Raw genomic sequence first — 12,028 nt, forward strand, 5'->3', positions numbered from 1 at the left:
AATGACCATACTCCTCCATCAAAATCCCCAAATGCATCCTGTCTCATCAAAGTTGCAGGGGTACAGGCAGAAGGGAATAGCTCTTGACTTTTTTGACACTGACTTGATGCTAGGAGACAATGGGATCTTAAATTGGGCAAGGAAATTACTGGATTTCATTAAGTTCCGAGGCTCACTTGACAATACAATTTTATCTTGTACAACATTATTACTAAGATTGGTTGCTCCTTTTTTCCCCTCCCACATTTCAGAATAGTAACTGAACTTAAATTCCAGTTGCCCTGATGGAATGTAAACTTACATCTCCGGATTGTAACCTGGCCCCAAAATTAATAGCTTGGTAACTTAACCTTTGTGCCATCAGTGCAACTCAAGTGGGCAAGAATCACAAGATCCAGTTCACCATCTCCCATTTTGGGCTGCACATTTTAGGAACAAGGTGAAGGTCCCCAAGATATTCGAGAAGAGAATTATTATAATTGTTCCAGGTTTGGTTACGCAGAAATGCATGTATTATTCTCCTTTCAGCTTAGCAGATCAATAGATTATATATGTTTTGAACACATGAACAATAAGAAACTATATCCAATTGACTGAACCATTGATAACAAGAATGTAGAGAAGTCGGACAAATGGCAAAGAACCAGATGGAATATGAAGAAACAATGATCATGGTGAGAGGTTAGGATCTGGAATGCATTGACTTCTACTCATTGAATAGTGTTCAAAATAGGGTTGGATGATTACTTCAAGGCATTTGTTAAAAAAAAAAAATCAGATGAGGCTAATCAGTTTATACTTCAGAGAGCTGGCATAGAATCAACACTCAAATTTCCTTAAGTGACTTTTTTTAAAATAAGAATTGCTTTCATATTTTAATGACAATTAGTTTAGGTACAGACAAGATGTCAAGCGTAAATTTTTTTTTAAAACGCAGAGAGTGGTGAGTGCGTGGAATGGGCTGCCAGCAACGGTGGTGGAGACGGATACCATAGAATCTTTTAAGAAACTCCTGGATAGGTACATGGAGCTTAGAAAAATAGAGGGCCATGGGTAACCCTTGGTAATTTCTAAAGTAAGTACATGTTCAGCACAGCTTTGTGGGCTGAAGGGCCTGTATTGTGCTGTAGGTTTTCTATGCTTCTATGTTTCTAATTAATAATGGGGGACAAGGAGGTGACAGGTGAACTAAACTAGTATTTTGCATCAGTCTTCCCTGTGGAAAACACTAGTAGTGTACAAGATGTTGAAGGATGTGAGGGAAGAGAAATGAGTGCAGTTAGAAGTTACAAGGGAGAAGGTGCTCAAAAAGCTGAAAGACCCAAGGGTACGGAAATCACTTGAGCCAGATGAAGTACATCCTAAGGTTCTGAAAGAGCTAGTGGTAGAGATAGTGGAGGCATTAGTAATGATTTTTTAAAAAATCATTGGACTCTGCCATGGTTCCAGAAGACTGGAAAATGGCAAATGTCACTCCACTCTTGAAGGAGAGAGGCAGTAGAACGGAAATTATCGACAGCCTGACCTCAGTGGTTGGGAAGATGTTGGAATCAATCATTAAGGATGAGGTTATTAAGTACTTGGTGACACAGGACAAGATAGAACAAAATTAGCGTGGTTTCCTCAAAGGAAAATCTTGCCTGACGAATTTGTTGGAATTCTTTGAGAGTACAAGTAGGATAGATAAAGGGGATGCAGTAAATGTTGTATATTTGGATTTTCAGAAGGTCTTTGACAAGGTGCCACGCAAGAGGCTGCTTACCATGGTATTACAGGAAAGTTATCAACATGGTTAGAGCATTGGCTGATTGGTAGGAGGCAGCAAGTCAGAATAAAAGGATCCTTTTCCAGCTGGCTTCCAGAGACTAGTGGTGTTCTGCAGGGGTCAGTGTTGGGACAGCTACTTTTTTATGCTATATATTAATGACTTAGATGATGGAATAGACAGCTTTGTTGCCAAGTTTGCAGATAATATGAAGATTGGTGGAGGGGCAGGTAGTGTTGAGGAAATAGGAAAGCAGAAGGACTTAGACAGGTGGGGAGAATGGGCAAGAAAGAGACAAATGAAATACAATGTTGGAAAATGCAAGGTCATGCACTTTGGCAGAAGAAATAAATATGCTGATATTTTTTTAAAAACAGGGAGAAGATCCAAAAAATGATGCTAAGGGACTTGGGAGTGCAGAACACCTTACAAGTCAACTTGCAGGTTGAGTCAGAGGTGAAGGCGGCAAATGCAATGTTAACATTCATTTCAAGAGGTCTAGAATACAAGAACAGAGAAGCAATACTGAGGCTTTATGAGGCACCAGTGTGGCCTCACCTTGAGTATTGTGAACAGTTTTGGGTTCCTTATCTAAAAGATATGCTGGCATTGGAAAGGATTCAAAGGAGGTTCACAGGGATTATTCTGGGAATGAAAGGGTTATTATAAGGAACATTTGATGGTTCTGGGCCTGTACTTGCTGGAAGTCAGAAGGATGTGGGGGGTGGGGGTGGAATCTCATTGAAATCTTTTGGATGTTGAAAGGCCTAAACAAAGTAGATGTGGAAAAGATGGCTCCCATGGTGGGGGAGCCTAGGACAAGAATGCCCTGCTGCAGGATAGAGGGGCATCCATTTAAAACAAAGTTGCGGAGAAATTTCTTAAGCTCGAGGTGGTGAATTTCTGGAATTTGTTACCACAGGCAGCTGGAGGCCAAGTCATTGAGTATACTTAAGGTGGAGATTGATAGGTTTTTGATTGGCCACAGCATCAACAATTAGAAACACAGAAAACCAACAGCACCCTTCGGCCCACAAAACTGTGCTGAACATGTCTCTACCTCAGAAATTACCTAGAGGGTTACCCATAGCCCTTTATTTTTCTAAGCTCCATATACCTGTCCAGGAGTCTCTTAAAAGACCCCATCCGCATCCACCACCATCGCCAGCAGCCCATTCCATGCATACACCACTCTCTCTAAAAAAACATACCCCTGATATCTCCTCTGCACCTACTTCCAAGCACCTTAAAACTGTGCCCTCTCGTGCTGGCCATTTCAGCCCTGGGAAAAAGCCTCCAACTATCCACACGATCAATGCCTCTCATCATCTTATACATCTCTATTAGGTCACCTCTCATCCTCCATCGCTCCAAGGAAAACAGGCCGAGCTCATTCAACTTATTCTCATAAGGCATGCTCCCCAATCCAGGCAACATCCTTGTAAATCTCCTCTGCACTCTTTCTATGGTTTCCACATCCTTCCTATAGTGAGGCGACCAGAACTGAGCACAGTACTCCAAGTAGGGTCTGACCAGGGTCCTATAGAACTGCAGCATTACCTCTTGACTTCTAAACTCAATGCCACGATTGATGAAGGCCAGTGCACCGTATGCTTTCTTAACCACACAGTCAATCTGCGCAGCAGCCTTGAGTGTCCTATGGACTTGGACTCCAAGATCCCTCTGATCCTCCACACTGCCAAGAGTCTTACCATTAATGCTATATTCTGTCATCAAATTTGACCTTCCAAAATGAACCACCTCACACTTATCTGGGTTGAACTCCATCTGCCACTTCTCAGCCTAGTTTTGCATCCTATCAATATCCTGCTGTAACCTCTGACAGCCCTCCACACTATCCACAACACCTCCAATCTTTGTATCATCAGCAAATTTACTAACCCATCCCTCCACCTCCTCATCCAGTTCATTTATAAAAATCACGAAGAGTAGAGGTCTCAGAACAGGTCCCTGAGGCACACCATTGGTCACCGACCTCCATGCAGAATATGACCCGTCTACAACCACTGTTTGCCTTCTGTGGGCAAGCCAATTCTGGATCCCATGCCTCCTTAATTTCTCAATAAGCCTTGCATGGGGTACCTTGTCAAATGCCTTGCTGAAATCCACATACACTACATCTACTGCTCTACCACCAATGTGTTTAGTCACATCCTCAAAAAATTCAATCAGGAGAAGGCCGGGGAGTGTGGCTGAGGAAGGGAGAAAAGGATCAGCTATGACTGAATGGCAGAGCGGACTCGATGGGCCAAGTGGGCTAATTCTGCTCCCATGTCATATTGTCATAACATGGCTTACACGCCAGTCTGCAATCTTACATTATCCTTGAAGACAGAAAATTTTTTTTAAATCACTAAATTACACTTGTATGCTATAAGTTTATACTTCTTAAAGCAACACAAGTACTCAACTTGCTGCTTCAAAATAAACTTATGGATGCCTAATATTTGTACTTAATCCATTATAAACTAAGAGTGCATTTGTATAGCACACAGAATTTCAAGCCTTACTTTTCTGCTGCAAGAAAGATGCCGGATGCACAATCCGCTTTGAATTCGGGATCACATAAATCCAGGAAATAGAGCAATTCCTTCATCATTCCTCTAATGTTATTTCCATTTACAAGAGCAAAGCTCAGCTCCATTGCACGCCTAAACAAGTGAGTGAATAAAAAACACCAAGGTTTATCTTTGTTTATTGAAGCAGAATATCAAGTTTCTCACAATGGAACTGTTTAAATTATAACCTGATAGCTAGTCCCACTCACAAGCCATATCTTTAGAAATAGGATTCTAAAGTTATTATAAAAAATAAATTAAAATTTAGGTATAGTTATTGATGAAACTACAGATGGTGAAATGCTAGCAACAGCAAAATGCTAAACTTAGTTATTCTCGCTATACAGTGTGCAAGTCCAGAATATTAAAATCTCTAGCATACAGTCATTTTACTCAATAAACCATATTTTGAAAAGTGATACCATAAGAACTGCATAAGTTAATTCTGCAAATTTTCTTGATATTGTTTTCATTACCATAGCCAAGTCACTTAAAGCTAATAATATTGAATTGTAGTTGTTCTACAAATGTAGGAAAGTTGAAGGATACAATTTGCAACTGCCCAATATAGTTATGATTACCTTTTAATTGATACATCCAAGTCCTTCAAACAATCCACTATTGTACTTCTATGCCTTTGGACTGCATTATGATCTGTTTGGACAGTTTTGAGCAGCGATGTTAGTGCCACATACCTTATGATGGTGGAAAAGAAAAATTACAGAAGTTTAAAACATCCAGTAATAACCATACACTTCAAGAGGTCAGACAATGATGCAAACACCAACACAATTCAAAATGAACATATAACGGTTGCAGAAAGAATATAGTTCAGGACGTTGAGTGAATAAAAATGCAATAACCATGATTAACACATTTAATAACAATCAAAGATCTAACTGCAGAAATAATAATTGCCCATCAAGTTTTTGTGAAACTGAAAAAAATGTCTTCAGTTAAGACAACACTCAGGTTGGAGGAACAACACCTTATATTCCGTCTGGGTAGCCTCCAACCTGATGGCATGAACATCGACTTCTCTAACTTCCGCTAATGCCCCACCTCCCCCTCGTACCCCATCCGTTATTTATTTTTATACACACATTCTTTCTCTCACTCTCCTTTTTCTCCCTCTGACTATACCCCTGTTGTCGATCCTCTGGGGTTCCCCCCCCCCTTCTCCCTAGGCCTCCTGTCCCTTGATCCTCTCATATCCCTTTTGCCAATCACCTGTCCAGCTCTTGGCTCCATCCCACCCCCTCCTGTCTTCTCCTATCATTTTGGATCCCCCCCCCCCACTTTCAAATTTCTTACTAACTCTTCCTTCAGTTAGTCCTGATGAAGGGTCTCGGCCTGAAACGTCGACTGTACCGCTTCCTAGAGATGCTGCCTGGCCTGCTGCGTTCACCAGCAACTTTGATGTGTGTTGCTTCAATTAAGACAATATGGTTTGCCTTAACCTTCAATATCACTTCAAATTATAATGTTCGAATCCTCTAAGCACATTCCAATATTTGTATGCTTCACTCTCATATCTCTCAAATTCACATTCCTCCAATTTCTATTTTGCTTCTCTGTTTTTTCTCTTCCTACCACCTTGAACAATAAAGGGAAAAGCAGAAGGGATTCTGTACACTTCATTTCTATATACAAACTGCATATACAAAGTGCTAACTTTGCTAAGTATTCCAAGGTGTTACGTAAGTGTGTCTTTAAGCGACGTCTCATTCAGAATCATTCAAGATTTGGAGAGGTTATCAAACTATAGGAGGTAGGATTTAAGTAACATTTCAAGGCAGAGAAAAAGACAGATTTAAAGACTATTTCCAATTATTACTGTTTAGGCAATTGAAGACATGTTCACCATCTAGTCAGAAATGGAGAAGTTCAATTCTAGGAAGACAGAATCCATAACAAACATTATAGTAATGGAAAAGGAAAAGATTGTAGGGGGCGGGAGGTATTATTTTAATATACAAGCAGACTTTGAAGAAATGATGGGAAACTAAACAATGCAAATTTTATAAAGGCAGGAAACTATTAGACCATTTACTCTGTGTTGTTACAACTTGTTTAAGTTTATCGAGAATGAAAGATTGGGGGGAGGTGGTGGGGAGCTAAGCAGAAGGCCAATGGAACATTCAAGTCAGGAGAGAACAAAGACACAGATGAGGCTTACAGAAGCAGATGAGCCAAGGCAGGTCTGAAAGGTGGTATTTGAGGTGCAAGTAGCCAGTGCTGACGATGGAACAGATATGGCTTTGGAAGGTCACCAGTGGAACTGAAAGGATACTAAAAATAATGACGACCCTTTTAGTTTCAGGTAACTACTAGGGAGAGAGATGCACGGGTGGCCTAGAATTAATATTAACTCCAATCCTTTTGGTGCAAGTAATCGGTGTTCATTCAGTTTTGGATGTATGTGGTAGTGAAGAACTCAAATGTACATACCACTATAGCGTATTCAAGCCTTCAGGACATACAACAGCATTTTTTAAAAAAAATTATACACCTCTTGGAGAGGAACTTCATTTGCAAATTGCACATTAAATGTTTACTTTAAAAAACATTGATTGCATTTTAGTCAAGCTAAACTTGGTATATTTAATTTACTTAAGCAAAAAAAAAGTTTGGTAAAAAATGTTTAATTTATCTTTATCCACATCACAGTTAACTTCAAATCTATGAATTCAACCTTTAAGAATAAAACTTAGAAAAACAGTGTTTACAAAGAGGCACTCAAGTCTGTCTTTGAGCAGTGATAATACTAATGCATGAATTCCTCAGTATTACTCGATCTCAAGTGAAAATATTCCACAATCAATAAATGATGCAATCAGTACTTCACCTGAATGGTAACCATGGATTTAATTGTGGTTTTTTAAGATTAAAAACATTGAAAGCATGTTATCAAGAATATTTTAAAAACTTGTTTTAATTATGGATTGGAAATAGTGAAGAAATCTAATTAAGCCTTCAAGTACACAGTGAAATACACCATGATATCAGGATGCAGTTACTTTATACATAAAATTATACATGAAAGTGAACTTCTCCTACTTCATATTACTTTTGTATTCTAAATTCAAGTTAAAAAGAGCAAGTTATCCCACTGAAAATAACTCTAAAGAGTTATAATACCTGAATAAATGCCATAATTTGTGCCGAAGAATCCTGATCACAAGGCAGCTGATCTGGATTCCTACCCACAGCTTTTTATCATAATATGGGATAGTGTCACAGAGCTTATGGAAATGGTCGGCACAATGAGCAGTCTACATGTAAGGCAAGGTGGCCGATTGAATGCAGCCCACAGATTTTGACACCTTCAGCTAATGCTGTGACCCCATATATTCATTAGCTTCAACCTAGGCCCCACAGACTCTTGGCTTAATGGTACTGGTCCATGGCAGAAGGCTGGGAACCCCTGGAATAAAGGATCAACTTCTATCCCACCTGTCTATACCCAAGGCAACCTATTTTATATACAAACCGTAGTTTTGCTTCCCCACTCGTTAACATATTTTGCTTTTGACAATATATGAGTTTAATAAAACTATTTAAGCTTACAAACATACCGAATATTTTTGTCATTGTTTAGCAAGAATCGCCCCAAGATATTGATGGCTAAAACCTGTAATGAATCAAATAGCATGACATTTATATTGAGTTGATCAACTTAAAATAATATATACAGAGTCAACTCACTGCATTATTAAAAGTCTCCACAGTTGTGACATTTACACTTTTTTTGCCAATGCCAACTAAGTGATCACTCTTCACTTTCTTTGGGAGAAGAATTATCTCTGTACAAGTGTATTATATCTTATCAATTTATTTTAATACCAAATAATCACAAGTTTGCAATTATAAGCATAGCATAGATATTTTGATCGAACAATACAATATTTCCATAGAATCCTCATATATGCTTCTTTCCAATCACAACCAAGTTAGTTAACAAATGAAATGAATAGACCATAATGCCCTTTCAGCATGCTGTAGTAAACATCATAACTAATCTTGTGCGAAATACACTTTACAGTCTATACAATGCGTCTTCTGCTGATAATTTTAGTTGATTATATTCAACTGAGCATCCAGAGGCTCAATGTGAAAAGTCTGTAACCTGCATACAGAAACATCTCCTCACACCACAATCCATTACCTGAGACTAGGCCCTATATCACAACACTTACCAGCAAGATGAAACTGCCTGGTATCATCCCTGCTATTAAATATCCTCATTCACTCCCCTGGAGCAATTTCTTTGTTCCAGGATTCAGTCTAATGATTCTACAAAATGATGTTAACAGTGTAAGAAATAAGAATAAGCTATGTAGTTTCTCTAACTATTGAGAACTGATTTTTGGTTCAATTATATTTTCTTACCTGATGGTAAGATGGTAATGGTTAATTGTCTTATAATTCAAAATCTCACACTGGATTTTACTTAAATCAACATCCTTATCTCTCAAGGTAGTGAATTCCAAAAACTTACAACCCTCCAAGAAATTTCTCATCTTAATCATGTAGTCTGAACTATTACCCTAAATAATATCATCCAGCTCGCTTCCAGGGATGTGAAGTCACCTTAGAATACGCTCAATGTTCCAAAGAATAAAGCCTTTATCTGCTCAATCTTCCTTCTGACATATTTCTTCTTAGCTTCTCATTGTGATTTCCCCCACTAAAAGACTAACTTCCTATTTACCCATTATACCATCTGTTTGCCTGCTTAACCATAATCCGCTAGCACACTTCGCTTCCTCCTGACTTCCCAACCTTCTAAGACATGCCATGACCAGGTGAACTTTACCATTCTATTCCCATTTAACACCACAGACACCAAGACAATGGGAAAAGTTTCTTAACAACGTCTCTTAATTATGCTCTCTCTGAACACCAAGGCCTGCCTCAGCTTCCTCCCTCTAAAGAAACAAATAGTGAATCCAGTCTCACCTCAACTGAAAAGTTTCACTTTAGTCTTACATTCTGGTAATTCCCCTCTACTCTATGACCTTCCGAGAGTACGACAACTAAAAAATGAACACAGTACTCCATGTTTAACGAACATTTTACTAGGTTGCATCATGGCCTCAGTGCACTTAGGTGCACTGCTTAAAGGTCAAAGTTCAAGTAAAAAATTATCAGAGCACATGCATCACCATGTCTGTGGACATACTTAGCAAATCTATAGAACATGAAGGAAAATGCCCTATATGTTTTCACCAGACATAGAAGATTATAGAGATGCTGGAAATTTTGAGCAATATATACAAAATGAAACGATATTTAGCCATTAGTGAGACTTGGTTGCAGGAGGGGAAGTACCAGTAAGCTCAAAGTCCTGAGATTTATTGTTTTAGACAAAATAAGAGCTGGAGGGATTACAGTGAAGGGGTGGGATTACTAGTCAGGAAAAATATCACGGCAGTGCCTAGATAGGACAAACTGGAGAGCTTGTCTACTGAGGCTATATAGATAGAACTCAGGAATTAGAAAGGGATAACAACGTTAATGGGTTATCAAGACCACCAACTGTCAGCAGGAGTTAGAGGAGCAAATTTGTAGAACGATTACAGATTGTTACAAGTAACACAAGATCATGAGGTACTTGAGTATAAGAAATCCAAGAGAACATTTAAGGAAAAATTTAGAAGGACTACGAGAAGGTTTGAGATTGCACTAGCAGTCAAGGTGAAGGAGAATCCCAAAGGCTTCCACAGATATGTTAAGAGCAAAAGGAAAGCAAGGGACAAAATTGAATGAATGGAGCTGAAAGTGTTGAGAAAGATCTTAAATGGATCTTTTGCATCTGCATTTACTCAAGAAACAGGTTCTATAGAAGTGAGGCAAAACAGCAGTGAGATCATGAACCATATACAGATTACACATCCCAGTGAGACAGACATTGGTAGTAGATAAATTATTGCAAGGTATTTAAAGGGACAAGCTAAGTATTTGGATAGATAGGGACTGATTAGGGATGGTCAACATAGTTTTGTGTGTGGTAGATAGGGGTCTAACCAATCTTAGTCTTTTGAGGAAGTTACCAGGAAAGTTAATGGAGTTGTAGATGTTGTCAGCATGAAGTTTAGCAAGGTCTTTGACAATGTCTCACATGGAAGGTTGGTCAAGCTTCAGTCACTTGGCATTCAGGATGAGATATTAAATGGGATTTGACATTCGCTTCGCAGGAGAAGCCACAGAGAGTGGTAGTTGATGGATGCCTCTCTAATTGGAGACTTGTGACTAATGGTGTGTTGCAGGAATTGGCACTGGGTTTGTTGTTGATACATCTACAGTTGCAAGTTGTGAATCCTTTGCAATTACCTTGTTTTCTGCATTAATTACTCATAAAATGTGGTCTGACCTTCATCTAAGTCACAGTAATAGACAAACACAATTTGCCTAAACCGATAGCACACAATAAACTATTTACCATGTCTTTATTGAACACATTCTTTAATCATTTACAATCCAGGCTGGAAAAAGTATGTGTACCCTTGTATTTAATAACTGGTAGAACCTTCTTTAGCAGCAATAACCTCCACCAAATGTTTTCTGGAGCTGCTGATCAGACTTGTGCAACGTCGAGGTGGAACTTTAGATCATTCCTCCATACAAAACCGTTTCCGTTCATCAATATTTCTGGGATATCTTGCATGAACAGCCCTCTCCAGGTCATGCCACAGCATTTCAATTGGGTTAAGGTCTGGACTCCGACTTGGCCATTCCAAAATACAAATTTTCATTTTTTTGAACTATTCTGTTGTTGATTTCCTCTTGTGTTTCAGATCATTGTTTTGTTGCATCATTCAACTTCTGTAAAGCTTCAGGTGATGGATCATTACCCTGACATTCTTCTGTAAAATGTCTTAAAATTTATTTTAAATTCATAGTTCCCTCAATGATTGCAAGCTGTCCAAGCCCTGAGGCAGCAAAGCAGCTCCAAACCATGATACTCCTTTCACCAGATGTGCTGTTGAACATCCAGGTGTGTTTTCTTACTGCAGACTTGTGACAAGCAGCAATGTTTTGTTTTGAGAACAGTGGTTTCCTCCACGGTGTCCTTCTATGAACACCATTCTCGATCAGTATTTGTCTTATAGTGGACACATGAGCAGAGACTTTAGCAAGTTCCAGAGATTTCTGCAGGTCTTTTGCTGTTACCCTTGGGTTCTTTTTCACCTCCTTCGGCATTGCACGTTGTGCTCTTGGTGGGATCTTTGCAGGATGCCCACTCCTAGGGAGAGTAGCGACAGTAACAATATTTCCTCTATTTCTCTTACTGTGGACTGACGAACACTCAGGTCTTTAAAAATGCTTTTGTATCCTTTTCCAGCTTCATGCACCTCTACAATTCTTCCAAGGTCCTCTGAAAAGATGTTTTGATCAAGGCATGGTGCACATAAACAGATCTTTCTTGAGGAGAGCAGGCTTTGTCAGTAACTTGACTTTGTATGTCTTTTTTTTTCTTTATATAGAGCAAGGCACCTCTACAACCCACACCTCCAATCTTATCTCACTGACTAGAACACCTGACTCCAAATAGCTTCTGTAGAAGGCATTACCCTAGAGATACACATACACTTTTGAAATTAGACTGGGATTATTTAAATGGTGTACTCAGTATTGACGAGAAGTAGTACAATAGTTTGTGTTATTTGTTTAGGTAGAT

General features: G+C 39.0%; 1 protein-coding gene across 2 annotated transcripts in view; it reads right to left on the reverse strand.

Moving 5' to 3' along the window:
* The window catches only part of ap1g1 (adaptor related protein complex 1 subunit gamma 1), an 89,613-nt gene that overhangs the window by 34,979 nt on the left and 42,606 nt on the right, over positions 1-12,028 (reverse strand). For both annotated transcript variants that reach the window (XM_072279714.1, XM_072279713.1), the window contains exons 10-12: positions 7,923-7,978; positions 4,926-5,039; positions 4,297-4,437 (exon numbers count right to left, since the gene is read on the reverse strand). In XM_072279714.1, the coding sequence (XP_072135815.1) occupies positions 4,297-4,437; positions 4,926-5,039; positions 7,923-7,978 (311 nt within the window). The remainder of the gene's footprint in view (positions 1-4,296; positions 4,438-4,925; positions 5,040-7,922; positions 7,979-12,028) is intronic.

Source organism: Mobula birostris, chromosome 15, assembly GCF_030028105.1.
Source record: "Mobula birostris isolate sMobBir1 chromosome 15, sMobBir1.hap1, whole genome shotgun sequence".
Lineage (NCBI taxonomy): Eukaryota > Metazoa > Chordata > Chondrichthyes > Myliobatiformes > Myliobatidae > Mobula > Mobula birostris.